This window comes from Schistocerca nitens, chromosome 4 (assembly GCF_023898315.1).
Source record: "Schistocerca nitens isolate TAMUIC-IGC-003100 chromosome 4, iqSchNite1.1, whole genome shotgun sequence".
Lineage (NCBI taxonomy): Eukaryota > Metazoa > Arthropoda > Insecta > Orthoptera > Acrididae > Schistocerca > Schistocerca nitens.
In genome coordinates, this window is record NC_064617.1 from 758717574 (window position 1) to 758735886 (window position 18313).

An 18313-nucleotide genomic window follows, 5' to 3' on the forward strand; every position below is an offset into this window, starting at 1 on the left:
ATCACAAGAGCAGCCTCTGATGCTCGAAGAAAGTGTAGATGCTGTTGTTTTGCTCACTGAATGTGCCGAAAAGATTGATTAATTATTGAAGCTGTCCAATCCCTGTTTTGCAGTGAGCTGGAACACTCGGTCGCAAATGCTATTACTTCCGTCTTGACTGAGGTTAGCAAAGGACTCCGCTTCGTCTGGCAGGCTTTTCTGATAGCTAAAAGAGAACATTTATAGGGGGCCACAGGGGAAATCTACATAGCAGAAATTTAGACAAATTGCTCCAAAAATACACTGAAATGCGAGGTAGGATGTTGCAGTATAAAAAATGGTTACTTCACACATGACTTAGTCAAATCTGGCATGAACATTTCTTGCAGTAGGCAAGGCGCATTAAAACAAGTAACTGATATATAGACGAGCGTCTAAATAACTCGTAAAGCTCCCGTTTAGAGAGATGGTGTTGCAGGTTGATATTTGTAATTACAGACACTCTGGAAATAAATTACTTCTTTCAATATTACTGAGATAACGTCTACACCAAGTAGCCTTATTGCCGATATCAGACAAGCATTTCTACAGTTAGTTCTTCACAGGAAAAATAGAGATCTCACGAGGTTTTTTTGCTACAAAGTAATCGTAGATCAACAAGGAAACTATATTACAACTGACGAAAGGATTACATACCGGTTCACCCGGCTATCTTTCGGACTTACCTGCAGTCCGTTTCTTCTTGCAGCCACGCCGAAAGAACTTGCTGTAATGCACAACACGAATTTTCCGCAAGCTGCTTTACTTGTTGAAGATAATATGTACATGGATGATTTTGTAGCAGGTGCTCAAGATGACAATGCCGTAATTAACTTATATTATGAGCTTACATCACTCATGGGACAGATCAGTCTACCAATGGCAAAGTGGGCCACAAATTCAAGCCAACTGATTGGAATATGGCAATCAGAAGGTGTCATAAACACTACAGATACGGAGGTACTGGGAGTCCACTGGAACACACAGACTGATACGCTCAGTGTTGTTCACAACAATGTTACCGACAATGTTATAAATCGTCCTGCCACTAAGCGAGAAGTACTACGAAACACTGCTAGATTCTATGACCCACTGGGTTTGTTGTCGCCTGTGTCCCTCACTGCAAAAATAATTTTTCAAGAAATAAGGTCAAGAGGAATTGAATGGGATGAGCTTTTACCCCTTGATATTAGCAAACGCTGGCGAATGCGGGTATCAACATTGCCATCATGTTCACACATAAAAATGCCCCGATGGGTTTGGTGTATTCGAAAACACTGATCCAGAAATCCATGTCTTTTGCGACGCATCAGAAAAGGCCTACGGAGCAGTCCTTTATGTACGGTGCACCACAACATACATATATGGTTTCAGTCCATTTAGTTTGCAGTAAAAACCGACTAGCTACCATCAAAAAAATAACTCTTCCACGGCTGGAACTTCTAGCGACACTTCTTGGATCAAGACTACTTTATTATTTCTGTAAGGCCACGAGCTATAATGCAAGTCGTGCAACACTGTGTACTGACTCAACTGTAGCCTTAGGATGGATACAACATGACCCTAATCGATGGAAAACCTTTGTTTCAAACCGTGTTACGGGAATACAACGACTAACGAATCCGTCACAGTGGAGGCACTATTGCCCTGGTGACGAAAATCCAGCTGATCTAACCTCCAGAGGTACCACAGCAGATAAACTTTACCATGCTTCTGTATGGTTCCATGGACCTGCTTGGTTAACAAAGAACAGAACACAGTGGCCTCGAATTTTACAGACGGAAGAGCACTCCTTGCCAGAAAAGAAGAAATTAACAGACCAAGTCTTCATGGTTCAATCAACGATTCCTATTTTACCAGCTACACGGTACAGTAGCTACTTCAAGTTGTTAAGAGTTACAGGATGGGTACTTCGCTTTAAACGGCACTTATTGAAAGAAAACAGAACATCTGGAGGACTAACAGCTTCAGATTTGGGCGAATCACGCACTTACTGGATCCAAGTTGTTCAACAGCAACATATTGCGCTCGAACTGCATGCACTATACAACAACATGCCTCTACCACGTAATTCTCAGATAGCTCGCTACAACCCATTCTTGGATAATGGTATTATTCGTCTCGGTGGACGGCTGCAGTTTGCAGAATTACCCAGAGATCAACGCCACCCGATTCTTCTTGAAGGACATCATCATTTCACAGGTTTACTGATCCAGCAGACTCACATTCGTTTGCATAATCTTAGAGTAAACATAGAGTTATCTGAACTGAGAACAGAATTCTGGATCCTTAGAGCTCGACAGGCAATTAAACATGTTCTACACCGTTGCCTACCTTGTAAGATGGTGAAAGCTCACGTTGTTCAACAAACTGAGGCTCCATTACCAGCTGAACGAGTCTCACCACTGAAACCATTTACAGTAACAGGTATTGACTTTGCTGGCCCATTATATGTCAGACAAGGACATATTACGAAGAAAGCGTATATTGTTCTATTCACATGCGCAACAACAAGAGCCATACACCTGGAACTATGCTCAGATATGTCAATTGACAGATTTCTTCAAGCCCTACAAAGGTTTGTCGGAAGACGAGGAGTGCCCAGCACAATTTACACTGATAATGCTACTACTTTCCATGCCACGCACTTAGAGCTGAAGGAGCTCTGGCAGGCTCTCATGGCAAGCAAGACGCACAAGTACCTATCCCAGCAAGCCACTACTTGGAAATTCATCGCTCCACACGCGCCTTGGTGGGGAGTAACGGATGGTGGGATCTGTCAAACGCTGCCTGAGAAAAGTTTTAGGACAGTCACAGTTCGACGAAGAAGGTCTCAACACAATCCTGGTCAGCATAGAAGCAGCACTAAACTCTAGACCAATTACGCAAGGGGGAGAGGAATCTGAGCCATTGATGCCCGCACATTTCCTTGTAGGTGATCGACTCACAATACTACCTACTGGTCCAAAATCACCAGTTACAAAGGACTTGTCCAAGGAATTTCAACGGCTGCAGAAGATGGTAGAACACTCCTGGAACAGGTGGAAGAAAGAATATCTGATCATACTCAAAAACTTCCATGAAACTCATCAACCAAGGCCAGGTTCAGGAAGACTCCAGCTGGGTGATGTCGTTCTTCTACAAGATGATGGTCGTCCACGACACATGTGGAGGAAGGCGCGGATAGAAGATCTTCATGAAGGAAGAGATGGCAAAATACGAAGTGTAACCTTACGAACTTTAGAAGGATCCATAATCTCTCGTCCAGTTCAACTGGTCATTCCTCTAGAAGTTAACCAGGGTGGGGAGGGTGTTGCGGGTTGATATTTGTAATTATAGATACTCTGGAAATATTGATTATCCTTGGATTAATGTTTTATATTCCATGATGTACGTTCCTTGGAGAGAAATAAATTAATGTTGTATTCCAATCACGGTGTTGTGTGTCCGTAATAGAGGGAGAGAGACATGGAGCGAGAGAGAGTACATGGAGAGCTATGTTAAAATGATTAGTAGCCAAGAGAATTGAGATGACTGAAGCCGAGGTTGGGACACGACAAATCACCTATAGTAAAAGCATGCTTAGCGTTATCAATCTGCCAATCGAGATGCTAACGATTGCATCGCTAAGAATTCACAACCGAAATACTGGCGGCTGTATTACAGATCAGCGCTGCACTAACACGAGCTGTGCGGTCCATGGCTGCTACCAAGCACAGGACGTCTCCACACAGACATGAAAATGTTGGCAACACCCGCGTTAGTGAAGGTAGCGAGCCGGCCGCGGTGGCCGAGCGGTTCTAGGCGCTGCAGTCCGGAACCGCGCGCCTGCTATAGTCGCAGGTTCGAATCCTGCCTCGGGCATGGATGTGTGTGATGTCCTTAGGTTAGTTAGTTTTAAGTAGTTTCTAAGTCTAGGGGACTGATGACCTCAGCTGTTGAGTCCCATAGTGCTTAGAGCCATTTGAACCATTTTTTTTTTTTTTTTGAAGGTAACGACCTGAAGCAACCGTGAACTGCGATCGACTGAGATGGCGAGTACCTTTCTCATCACGCTTATGATTACCATAGTACGCATCTACCAGCAGAAAGAGGCTTCCATAGCCAACCTAGTCAGGGTGGCAGGCAGCGAAACAAAGCCTCATATCTGTGACGTTGGGGGTGCTCGAATGGCGGCAACTGTAAAAAGGGCAGGCCATACTAGGTCCCCTCTGCAGCGAGGTAGTCGTGGTACGAATTTCAAAGTAACGCTTCGGCCAGTCTCTGGGAATTTTCACCATCTTGTAAAATATCAGGAATAATTAATCCGAGGTTTGAAATATTACGCTACCCCTAAGTAACTCGCGTCCAATGCGAGCGCGGGATCCGTGAACGAAACCTAAGTTGTCATGAGCGGAATACTGAACACACAAGAAAAAACGTAAACCAGACAGTCCAAGTCAAAAGCGGGGTCGAATTCCGAAAATCAGCTTGTCGTGATACAAGTGAGCACATTAGGCGTACGATACTAGACTGATCCGTGGCAGCTGGTCTAGAGCCAGGGTGCTGCAGAGTGAGATCAAGTGGCCTTACAATGGTGCCTGACTGAGTCTAGCTGTAGTGACCCGTCTCCGCTATTGTTAAGATTCGCTGGCGGGATACGAAGCCCCCACGAGACTCCTCCGATAAGGCAGATGGCGGAGAAAAATGGTTTGATACCGTTTATTTAACAATTAGTTTCACCCACTTCTGAAATAATTATCAGATCAACCCGTGAGCTGTGTCAATCGATTCGTAATTTTATGGACAGTCCCAAGCGGCGATCAGAATTGTAAATTATATTTTATTTAATCACTCTGTCTATGTCAGTAAAGTTGAAGGAGATCCAGCGGTTTTTTCTGCGCTCCTTGTGGTAGGTTAGAGAAATGTCTGTGTTCTACAAACTGAGTACCACAGTAGATGCGATATTGGAAAAAGCGAAAATAAGTAATGGATCCATTTTAAACACCTTGCACAACTGAAATGATAATTAAATGGACACCCAAGCTGCAAGCAGGCGTTGATGTACTTCATTGGGGACATGTTGAAAATGTGTGCCCCGACCGGGACTCGAACCCGGGATCTCCTGCTTACATGGCAGACGCTCTATCCAGCTCAGATGGATAGAGCGTCTGCCATGTAAGCAGGAGATCCCGGGTTCGAGTCCCGGTCGGGGCACACATTTTCAACATGTCCCCAATGAAGTACATCAACGCCTGCTTGCAGCTAGGGTGTCCATTTAATTATCATTTCATTTCTAGCAAAGCTGCATGGTCATCCACTGTAACTGTTCTTTCGGGAACAGATACTACCGTCATATATAACCTTGCACAACATTTTGAACTTGGAAAGATCTCCGCCCGTTGGGTTCTACGACTGTTCGCAGACATTCGAATAGTTCACTGATCTGAAGCAGCAGAGGAAATATTGCAGCTCTGTTAAGCAAAATCAGATGCCTTCCCTGGCCGTATATCATCATAGAAGAGTGAGTGATGGGTCTGCCACTATAAACCCGAGTCAAAGGATCAAAGAAAGCAATGGAACATGTGGATTCACAACCAAGCCTCACCGTAAAAAACTATACTGAGTGTTTTTTGGACCATCATGGTGCGGTGCAACCAGATTATACTCGTACGAGGCAAACAGGAGGGTATCACTGGAGGCCTGTGACGAGGTTACGGAAGGCTTTGTAGACAAAGCTGTCCGAAGGTGGGGGGGATTGTTACCGTGGCGCGACACAGTCATACGAGCTGCTTCAACTCCCCCCCCCCCCTCCTTGCCCCCTCCCCCGAATGCCCGAATGTTGTTCTGACATGGTGTCCTGCAAGTCTTTGCCAACAGTCAGTGTCCCCGGTGGTAAAAATTATCGCATAGAATGGTGAATATGTAGAGAAGGACTAACAACAAATTTCATGATCATAGTTTGATTTTTTCGAGGTGATAACTAAAACTTTATGACTACCTGTCCGTCGCGTGTAGTGTGAACCTCAGGTATGCTTGGCTCGGCGGTGCTAATTTTCGTGGAGATAAATACAGGGCAACTATAAATGATTCATCCATTTACAAAGCTCTATATTTTACAGAAATATTACTTGTACAAATATGACTGATGTATCAATAGAACTGTAAACTCACCAAGTCTGCGTTTTGCACTCTATAAATATGCTACGAGGGCCTCGTTGGTCTTATCACACACTTCCAAGCGGTAGTCAAGCTCATTTCTCTAGCTGTTCGAGTTTTCTTGGCAGTCAGGGTGCGTTAACACTCTTCTTAATATACCCATAATGAGAAAAGTCACAAGGCGTTAGGTCATGCTACTTGACTGTATTGGGGGAGGGGGGAAGCTGAGAGGCAAGAGTTCAGAGCCGCACACATCTTCATCACTACATACAATCCAGCGAGGCGGAAGTTAGTTGATTACGTATCGAATCTTGTTCATGCGCCACAATTTCATGAGGATGTTCAGTGTCCGACACTCTCACATCGTGGCTATTAACCTTTTCAGATAATTCGAAGGCTGCTTGCTCGCTGAATATCACATTCGAGGTGGGAAGTGTTTCCATCTGCATTGTGATGCAAAACTGAAGGCGTCAGATGTTAGTTGCACGAGCTGCAGACGGTACGGTTTGAAATGTGAGCGCTATCGCAAAGTCTTCCAAACAGTTTTTGCGGTATTTGAAGTTAGCGGCTTGCGCAGACTGTTGATGTCGTTCATTTTTTGTGTGTGTGAGTACTGTGTACGAAACTTTTCCTGACCATCTCCATCCATGCACATGGCACATTTGGTGTAGCAGTTCGTTTCTGTTTGGAGACACAACCAGTGTCCCAAAATTGCAGATACAGAAACACAGTGCTTCGTCTACATTGCAGTTTTTTTCATAATTCCTTCTAAATATACGCTGCACTATTGTAACAGATAAGCATCTCGCATATTCCAAAAACGCTTTTCTCCCTTTATTGCCATTCTGTCAAGGCACCTCACTCGTAGCGTAACTGCCGACACGGTTCTATTCATGCTTTGACGAAGAAAGTATCCGAAATGGACGGAAATAGGTTGATGCACATCTACAGACAAACGTTCAGATGAAATTGATGATTCGTTCAAGAGAAAGAGTTCCAGAAACTGAGCGAGTTAATAACGCGTTCGTCCACCTTTGGCTTGGCGTTGATTGACAGACTTGTTGGATGTCCTCCAGAGAGGGATATCGTGTCAAATTCTGTAGGTCTGGCGAGCTGGATCGTAAAAATCCCGAGCTGCTTATAGGCCCCTGCCCCTAATGCTTCAAAAATTCTCAACTGTGGTGAGATCAGGTGATCTTTCTGGCCACAGTAGGATTTGGCAGCCACGAAGCCAAGCAGCAGAAACTTTCGCCGTGTGTGGGCAGGCATTATCTTGCTGAAAAGTAAGTCCAGGATAGCTTGTCGTGGAGGGCAACAAACGAGGCGTAGAATATCGTCGACGTACCGCTGTTCTGTAAGGGAGCCGCGAATGCTAATGAAAGGATTCCTGCTATGAAATAAAATTACATCCCAGACCATCACTCCTGGCCGTCAGGCTGTATGACAGGGGACAGATTAGCGCCCCACAGCTGTCGGGGAGTTTCGAGACACGTCTTCGCTGATCATAAGGACTCAGTTCGAGAGGGACTCGTCACTGGAGACGGTTCTATTCCACTCAATGAGATTCCATTCCGAATGTGCCCCAGACCACTGCAAACATTATTGTTGGTGTACAGAGGTCAATGGCAGTCGGTGCAAGTGGTGCCTTGAGCTCTGTCCCCTTTACGTGAGCGAAATACACTCCTGGAAATGGAAAAAAGAACACATTGACACCGGTGTGTCAGACCCACCATACTTGCTCCGGACACTGCGAGAGGGCTGTACAAGCAATGATCACACGCACGGCACAGCGGACACACCAGGAACCGCGGTGTTGGCCGTCGAATGGCGCTAGCTGCGCAGCATTTGTGCACCGCCGCCGTCAGTGTCAGCCAGTTTGCCGTGGCATACGGAGCTCCATCGCAGTCTTGAACACTGGTAGCATGCCGCGACAGCGTGGACGTGAACCGTACGTGCAGTTGACGGACTTTGAGCGAGGGCGTATAGTGGGCATGCGGGAGGCCGGGTGGACGTACCGCCGAATTGCTCAACACGTGGGGCGTGAGGTCTCCACAGTACATCGATGTTGTCGCCAGTGGTCGGCGGAAGGTGCACGTGCCCGTCGACCTGGGACCGGACCGCAGCGACGCACGGATGCACGCCAAGACCGTAGGATCCTACGCAGTGCCGTAGGGGACCGCACCGCCACTTCCCAGCAAATTAGGGACACTGTTGCTCCTGGGGTATCGGCGAGGACCATTCGCAACCGTCTCCATGAAGCTGGGCTACGGTCCCGCACACCGTTAGGCCGTCTTCCGCTCACGCCCCAACATCGTGCAGCCCGCCTCCAGTGGTGTCGCGACAGGCGTGAATGGAGGGACGAATGGAGACGTGTCGTCTTCAGCGATGAGAGTCGCTTCTGCCTTGGTGCCAATGATGGTCGTATGCGTGTTTGGTGCCGTGCAGGTGAGCGCCACAATCAGGACTGCATACGACCGAGGCACACAGGGCCAACACCCGGCATCATGGTGTGGGGAGCGATCTCCTACACTGGCCGTACACCACTGGTGATCGTCGAGGGGACACTGAATAGTGCACGGTACATCCAAACCGTCATCGAACCCATCGTTCTACCATTCCTAGACCGGCAAGGGAACTTGCTGTTCCAACAGGAGAATGCACGTCCGCATGTATCCCGTGCCACCCAACGTGCTCTAGAAGGTGTAAGTCAACTACCCTGGCCAGCAAGATCTCCGGATCTGTCCCCCATTGAGCATGTTTGGGACTGGATGAAGCGTCGTCTCACGCGGTCTGCACGTCCAGCACGAACGCTGGTCCAACTGAGGCGCCAGGTGGAAATGGCATGGCAAGCCGTTCCACAGGACTACATCCAGCATCTCTACGATCGTCTCCATGGGAGAATAGCAGCCTGCATTGCTGCGAAAGGTGGATATACACTGTACTAGTGCCGACATTGTGCATGCTCTGTTGCCTGTGTCTATGTGCCTGTGGTTCTGTCAGTGTGATCATGTGATGTATCTGACCCCAGGAATGTGTCAATAAAGTTTCCCCTTCCTGGGACAATGAATTCACGGTGTTCTTATTTCAATTTCCATGAGTGTATTAATGGTCACTGTGGTCACTGAAGCTCCAGTTTCACGTCAGATTGATGGAAATGATGAATCCGTGGCTCTGAGTGTCTCTCCGGCGATTACTCGGTCCTCACGTTCTGTCGTCTCTCTAGCCCGACCGCTTCCTCCTTGAGGCTGCCTTGCGCCCTGGTTCATCCATTCCTGCCTGCGTCGTCGGACAGCGGCATCGCTCCTCTTCACCTGTCGAGCGATTCGCCAATTACTCCAAGAGGTGTCTTTGAGTCCAGTAGCACATCCTTTCTCAAATTCTGACATTTGCGTATATTGTCAACGCGCCTGTCTGTGAGGCATAGCCACTGTGCAATGGCGTGCACGCGATGAAATTCGCAAAGACATATCCCAAGTTCACTATCCTTCACAGTTGCACGGTCAAGCTGCGCTGCAGCGTCACACATTCTTCCATCGCCGGTCAAAGTTTACAGTCTTGCATTTTACGTCCATACCTGCATGAAAATCAGTTTGTGACCAATTTACATAATTGTTTCGTTGTGCGTCTTTTTTCTCTCGAGTGTATTTGTACACGTAATAATTTCGAAAATTTTAACTTTGAAAGTTACTGAACCATTTATTGTAGCCCTGTACACTGTGATTTACAAAACGTTATTTGGAGTTGATGAACATAATTTCTTATATCTTTCATGGTGTGTGGGTTGCGAAGACATTTACTGTGGAATCCAGACATGCGAGAAGCAGCTGCATGCGTCGGGTAGCGGATTGCCGTCGTGTCAACTGCAAGCTACGCGCTGCAGGCTTGGCGAGAAGCGGTTCGCAAGTGCGTGACGCGCCACAGCCTCACCCACTAGAAGCACGCTGAGCGTCTCGAGGGCGTCGTCTTCCGAGTCGGCGCCCGCCTCTTCCGTCGCATTGGCCATCGACGTCTCCTCCACCTGCAACAGTCACCAGGACGCCGCCATCACTCTCTGTACACACAAGACACTGCACATGGACGTAAACAGTTTGTCCAACGGCGTTCAGGGCAGAAAAAAAGCGTACTTAACGTGTGTGTTGTATTATTTTACGACAACTAGTTAAAGGTCTAAAGTGTAAGTGATTCAGAAGCCAGTGACAAAGCACCAGCCTTCAGAGTAGTGTACCAGAGGACGTACGATCTGCCGCAAGCATAAGTGGCCGTTTAAAATTATCTCTTAAATAAGAACAAAGTGCAGAATAACTTAGCTGACAGTTCCAGAAAACAACGCCGTGACTTCCGGTCGCCGTGTCATCCCCTGCAATATGGAGTCATTTGGATTCGGTATGGGTTGGTATGGGGTCGGTTCACTGCAGCCAGTCTGCTGGCAATTTCACCGACACTGGGGGCACTGTTTCTCATTCAAGTAGCTCCTCAGTCGGCCTCACGACGCTGAGTACAAATCGACTCAGTCCTTCCGGCAAGGAAAAATCCCTGGCAGTACCGTTAGCTGATCCCAGGACCTCCGTGTGATAGTCGCACATGCTGACTGCTGGGCTACAGATGTGAATAAAATACTGTTTATGAATTCAATACCCTTTTCTTAAATGTTGTGCATGTCAGTGTTGTTTGGAATTTTATTTCGTAGCAATACAATGAATTTTGAGTAAAAATATCTGGAAAGATGTTGAAAACAGTGGCTGAAAACAAACATCGTTAAACAATAGCAACCTTTATGCTTCTAGCTGCCTGTATGAAGCCATTATATAAGAATACGTGAATCTTACGTATTTGGACTTCCAATGTGTAGAGTTGTGTACACTTTATGCAGTCTCTGTGAAAATGACACATCTGGTCTTCTAGATGTTACTGCTATGTAACTTTACAAACTTTATGCATAGTCTTTACATTTGAACTTCTAATACACAATATTGATACAGTCTTCTGTATCCAAACCAACGTTTAATTACGTAGCTCTGTAGGATTCATGAATCATGACTGACCTAATCACTTGGCATAATGTGTTCCCATCTACTACTACGAGTAGAGAATAACACAATATTTTTACCACAATACTCCAAAAACAATAGTCCGTTTGGCCTAGCAGCTGCAATTTAATAGGCATACAGGATAAACATAAACTGCAACTGAAGGTCATCTAAACCTGTGCATAGCCAATAAACACTCATTGTTCCTTAACCACACTAAACCGTCTCTGAACCTGGCTCCAGGAGTTATATGGCTTACCTGTGCAACAGCAGAAACGTAGCTCTACTCTGCATTGCATGCCTACTTTGATTACAATCGTTTACAATAGGATGAGCCAGAAGAAATCATATTACATAAATAGCTCTCTCTAGGTCCAATACGAGTAAGGCAAGAATAAATAAACCGTTCAATAATAGCGGAATCACGCAATCTGCAGTCTGTCAGGATAATCGTTAAGACCTTTTAAATAGGGAAGTGGGATGTGAACGTTATTTAAGGAATAACTTGAAACTATTCTGATTTGGTTGTTTATTAACCATAAACGGCTAACATGAAGAGATTTATTTGAGTATGTCTACATTGAGGATCACTGTTGTTAACAATTATTGTAATTTTGATATGAAACAGAAAGCTCACGAAGAGAAGACTATTGACCAAACTTACTCAACGTTCAGTAATTGGAAAAGAAAGGGGGTAAAGAGTGATGTGATGATTTCCCGAATTCATGAATATTAGCAAGTACTTTATCCGACAACATTCTAAGAATGAAAATACAAGTTACAGTGCTGATAAGCCTAAATTGAAAACGCTCCCTAAACAAGACTTCCATATCCTGCAATATTAGCACAGGTGAATGCATAGGCAGATATTTCCTCATTTGATATGTTCCAAGCTGCAGCAATTACGAAATCAAGCCTACACGCCAGAATTGCCAAAACAACACGTCGGATTCTAGCGTCACTCGGCAAAGAAGCTCAACAAATATGTTCTCTGTGGAAAAATTTTACAAATAGAACTGCCACATCTCATAATATTCATCGTCGGAAAAAATTAGGACACCTGGAAAGACGACGTCGATTTTGATCCGCTGAAGGATATGCCACCTGGGGGATAGTGTGGTGCAAACTGGTGAAGCAAGCAGGCAACCATACTACTGTGACGCACTCATGCTTCCTACAGCTAAGTGAGCCAGTTTGATAAGGCGTCGGAATATGGAATTCCGAGTGGCAAGATAGTCCTTTCAGAGAATTGCCACTCAAGTTGGACGTGCTGTATCAGTTGTATCGGTGATAACATGAACATCCTCACACCTGTAGTCGAAATTCTGGACGTCCACGAAGCACAGACGCTCAGTAGGATAGTCGTATTACTAGGACAGCAGGGGCAGATCGTGCAGCTGGCACAACACAATAAAAGGGTCACCTCATGTCAACACGTACTGTTGCAAACTGGTTATTAGCAGTGCGACTACAGACACGCACACATCTATCCCGTCTTCCACTCACACCACAGCATCGACGTGCACAGTTCGGCTGCTGCCGTCAGAGGATTACTTGGAAGACAGAATCACACGATGTGGTGTACGGCAATGAAAGCAGAATCTGTCTGCACGCAAGTGATGGTCGTTTGCGCGTACGATGTAGACCTGGTGAGCGCTGTCACATAGAATACATTGTTCCAGGACACACTGGCCCCGCCCGGTGCGTTAAGTTGCAACTCTCGTTCCCCTTTGACGTTTCTGAATGGGAAGTTAAGGGCGTCCGGAACATGCAGAATGTTGTTGGACCCGTTCTTTTGCCGCTCCTGCAATAGGAAGGTGATATCTTGTTCCATCAGGATAATTCTCACCCACATTCTGCCTGTGTAGCTAACTCAGCATGCACTGCGAGACATGCATCAACTTCTCTGGCCAGCATGATTTCCGAACTTGTCTCCAACCGAGCACTTCTGGGTTATGACGGCACGAAAAGTGACTCGTGCGATTCGTCAAACCGTTAACTCTTACAGAACTGCGTCAAAAGGCGGTGCAGGTCTGGAATAAATCTCAGGAAAGTCACCTGTACAATCGACTGGATGCACGAGTCAGTGCCTGCAGTACCGCCTGTGGAGGCTACACCACTACTAATATGGGTGTTTCACCGTGGATCGATGCTGTTACCTCAGAACCGTCTGTGCTGTTGATCTCTGAATGTAATCATTTCACGCACTCGATACACCCTGTTGCTACAATAAATCTTGAGTGAATTGGAAACCTCTAAAAGAGTGTATTAATTTTTTTCTGTCAGAATAGAACCCTTACATAGCACACTGAGGTGACAGAAGTTGTGGGATATCCTACGACGAAGAGCCAAAGAAACTGGTGCACCCGCCTAATATCGTGTAGTGCCGTCGCGAGCACGCAGAAGTGCCACACCATTACGTGCGTGGACTCGACTAATGTCTGAAGTAGTTGGTTCAAATGGCTCTGAGCATTATGGGACTTAACATCTGAGGTCATCAGTCCCCTAGAACTTAGAACTACTTAAACCTAACTAAACTAAGGACATCACACACATCCATGCCCGAGGCAGGATTCGAACCTGCGAGCGTAGCGGTCGCGCGGTTCCAGACTGAAGTGCCTAGAACCGCTAGACCACACGGACCGGTGAAGTAGTTGGTTCAAATGGCTCTGAGCACTATGGGACTTAACATCTGAGGTCATCAGTCCCCTAGACTGAGAACTACCTAAACCAAACTAACCTTAGGACATCAGACACATCCATGCCCGAGGCAGGATTCGAACCTGCGAGCGTAGCAGCAGCGCGGTTACAGACTGGAGCGCCTACAATCGCACAGCCACAGCGTGTCTGAAGTAGTGCTGGAGGGAATTGACACCGTGAATCCTGTAGGACTGTCCACAAATCCGTAAGAGTACGTGGAGGTGGAGACCTCTTTCCAACGGCATGCCATATAAGCTCAATAATGGTCATGCCTGGGGAGTTTGGAGGTCAGCGGAAGCATTTAAACTCAGAAGAGTGTTCCTGGAACTACTCTGTAGCAACTCTGAACGTGTGGGTTGTCGCAGTATCCTGTTGGAATTGCTCAAGTCCATCGCAATGCACAATGGAATGAATGGATGCAGGTGGTCAGAGAGGATGCTTACGTACCTGTCACCTGTTAGAGTCGTAGCTAGACTTATCAGTGGTCCCATATCACTCCAACTGCACACGCCCCACACCACTACAGGGCCTCCACCAATTGAACAGTCCCCTGCTGACATGCATGGTCCATAGATATATGAGGCTGTCTCCATACCTGTACACATCCATTCGCTCGATGCAATTTGAAACGAGACTCGTCCGGCCCAGCAATATGTTTCCACTTATCAACAGCCCACAGTCTGTGTTGACGGGCCCTGGCAAAGCGTAAAGGTTTGTGTCGTGCAGTCATCAAGGATACATGAGTGGGCCTTCGGCTCCGAAATCCCATATCGATGATGTTTCGTTGAATGGTTCGCACACTGACACTTGTTGATGGCCCAGCATTGAAATCTACAACAATTTGCGGAACTGTTGCACTTCTGTTACGTTGTCTTATACAGGGTGAGTCACTAACTATTGCCACCAGGAATAACTCCGAAAGTATGATACGAGCTGAAAAGTTTGTGGGACAAAAGTTGCATAGGACAACGGGGTCCATAATATGACGTTGGTGTTTTGTTGCTAGGTAGGATCGCTTCAGAGATATGAAGGTGAACTTTGTTTTTCAAATGGGATGCTATAGTTTGATACTTATTTTCTGACAGTGGCTATCGAGACGAATCCAATGATGTGTAACAGTAAGGTCTTCGACGTCAACGTATGTCACAAAGGTGGCATGATCGTCCATTTACAGAAAGTGTTCGAAGTGATCACCATAGGTATCAATGCATTACTGCAATCTTCTTATCATGGATTGAGTGGTATTCCTTATCACTTCGGCACTTATCGAAGCACATGGTCTGACAATTTTGTCTCGCATATCTTCAGCTGTAGTTAGAACGTCTTTATAAACAATGGTTTTTACGAATTCCGACAAGAAAAAATCCAGAGGTGTCAAGTCTGGCGTACGAGCTGGCCACGACACATCTCCTCCGCATCCAATACAACGATTTGGGAACTGTCTCTGCAAGTCATTTCTAGCCATCAGCGAAAAATGTGCCGGACGCCCATTGTGTAGATACCACATCCTGTTCCTTGTTCCTAAAGGTATTTCTTCCAGTAACAGACCTGTTGCTTCTTGCAGGAATGTGATCTACTTCCTACCATTAAGATTTCCTTCGATGAAATAGGGGCCTATAATTCTGTCCTCCAGAATCCCAAACCATACATTCACCGACCACGGTTTTTGGGCTGCAACTTGCCGCAGCCAACATGGACTTTCAGTTGGCCTATAATGCATGTTATGCAAATTAGCATTTCCATGGTTCGTGAATGTAGCCTCGTCAGTAAATAAAATCAAACTGATAAATGTGCCATCCCTCTAAATCTGAAGTTGAGCCCATTGGCAGAATTCAATGCAACACATACATTCCGTATCAGTTAATTCTTGGTGGAGACTGATATGGTAAGGATGATGTTTATGGCGATGCAGAACACGAACAACACTACTCCGGCTCATGCGAGATTCCCTTACGACTGGCAGAATTCAATGCAACACATACAATCCGTATCAGTTAATTCTTGGTGGAGACTGATATGGTAAGGATAATGTTTATGGCGATGCAGAACACGAACACGAACAACACTACTCTGGCTCATGCCAGATTCCCTTGCAATTTGACACGAACTAACACAGTGCAGGAGTACAAATTTCGGTTTCCTTTGTCGGATATGTTTCCGATGCGTTAAGGATCCAGTTGTTCTCAATTTATCATACACATATTTAAATGTACGACGTATAGGGTGAGTACGTTGAGGATATCTTTCAGCGTATAAATCTCTATCTCTCAATGAATTTCGTTGGTATTCGCCGTAAATGAGAAGCATATCGACTTGTTCTTCGAAGGAACACATCATATCATTCACTTTCGCTTGATTCGGCGATACTAGTCTTACCGTTCCTATTGGTGCTGAATTGCGAAACTGTCGAATGGTGTTTACATGTCAGCGACACGTTAGATGGATACGCCGTATTCGGCGAATATTTACTGTTTGCATGATATACGAGAGAGAAATGTCAGAGCATGTTCTTCGATAATTGCCGAAGTGATAAGAAATACCACTCAATACATGACAAGAAGATTGCAGTACTCCATTGATACCAAGGGTCAACGCTTCGAACAACTTCTGTAAATGGACATTCATGCTGCCTTTTTTACCTTCGTAAACCTTCAAAGACCTTACTGTTAAACATCATTGGAATCGTCTCGATAGCCGCTATCAGAAAATAAGGACCAGACGATAGCATCCATTTAAAAAAACGAAGTTGACGTTCATATATCTGACGCGACCCCACCTAGCAACAAAAAACGTCATAATATGGCCCCCGTTGTCCCATGCAACTTTTGTTCCACAAACGTTTCAGTTACTATCATACTTTCGGAATTACTAGGGTGGCAATAGTTAGTGACTCATCCTGTGTAGGCGTATTCTGCAGCGCCGTATTCTGCTTGTTTTTATATCTCTGTATTTGAGTACGCATGCGTAAACCAGCGTCTTTGGCGCTTCAGATTATAATATCGTAGCAGACCATCTTTTGCAGGAAGTCAACTTGACACGGAGTCAACAAGTCGGCAGTTCCCTGCATAAATACTAAGCCATGCTACCTCTTTAGCTGTCCATAATTTCGAAAGTGTTGTCAGTGCAGGATTTCTTCCACGAACTGACCTCTCGATCATGTCCCAGATATTCTCGATGGGACTCATGTCAGGCCGTCTGGGTGGCCAAATAATTCGCTCGAAATGTCCAGAACGCTCTTCTTACTAGTCGAGAACAATTGTGGCTTGGTGACACAGTGCATTGTCATCCATAAAAATTCCATCCTTGTTTGGGAACATTAAATCAATGAATGGCTGCAAAATGCTCCACATGTAGCGGAATATAACCATTTCCAGTCAATGCTCGGTTCAGTTGGACCAGGGGACCCAGTACATTCCATGTAAACACAGCCCACAACATTATGAAGCCACCACCAGCTTGCACAGTGCCTTGTTGATAACTTGGAGCCGCTGGGGATTAGCCGTGTGGTCTAGGGCGCTGCAGTCATGGACTGTGCGTCTGGTCCCGGCGGAGGTTCGAGTCCTCTCTCGGGCATGGGTGTGTGTGTTTGTCCTTAGGATACTTTAGGTTAAGTAGTGTGTAAGCTTAAGGACTGATGACCTTAGCAGTTAAGTCCCATAAGATTTCACACTCATTTGAACATTTGATTTGATAACTTGGGTCCATGGCTTCGGGGGGTCCTCGTCACCTCGAAACCTACCATCAGTTCTTATCAAATGAAATCGGGACACATCTGACCAAGCCACCGTTTTCCAGTCATCCAACCGATAAGGTCACGCACCCAGGAGAGGCGCTGAAGGCGATGTCCTGCTGTTATCAAAGGCACTCGCTTCGGTAGTCTGCTGCCATAGCCCCTTAACTCCAAATTTCACTTCAATGTACAAACAGATTCGTTCGTCTTGTGTTCCATATTGATTTCTGTAGTTTTTTCACACATTGTTCTTTGTCTGTTAGTACTGACAACTCTGCACAAACGCCGCTGCTCTCGCTCGTTAAAGGGGGCCTTCGGCTACTGCGTTGTCCATGATGAGAGGTAATTCCTGAAAATTTGTAGTCTGGCCACACTCTTGACACTATGGACTTCGGAATACTGGATTCCCTAATGATTTCCGAAATGGAATGAACTACCTTTCCGCGTTTAACGTCTGTTAACTCCCGTTGTGCGGTCATAATCACGTCGGAAACCTGTTCGCATGAATGACCTGAGTGCAAATGACAGCTCCACCAATGCAATCCCCTTTTGTACCCTATTTACGCGATGTTACCGCCTTGTGTATATACAGGGTGTTACAAAAAGGTACGGCCAAACTTTCAGGAAACATGCCTCACACACGAAGTAAGAAAATATGTTATGTGGACTATGTTAGAGCTCATTTTATTACTTCTCTTCA

At 45.8% G+C, this 18313-nt stretch overlaps 1 protein-coding gene across 1 annotated transcript in view; it reads right to left on the reverse strand.

Moving 5' to 3' along the window:
* LOC126251850 (dopamine receptor 1) overlaps window positions 1–18313 on the reverse strand; it is a 667357-nt gene that overhangs the window by 204903 nt on the left and 444141 nt on the right. The window contains exon 2 of the mRNA XM_049952525.1: window positions 10084–10174. Within this exon, the coding sequence (XP_049808482.1) occupies window positions 10084–10159 (76 nt within the window). The 5' untranslated portion in view covers window positions 10160–10174. The remainder of the gene's footprint in view (window positions 1–10083; window positions 10175–18313) is intronic.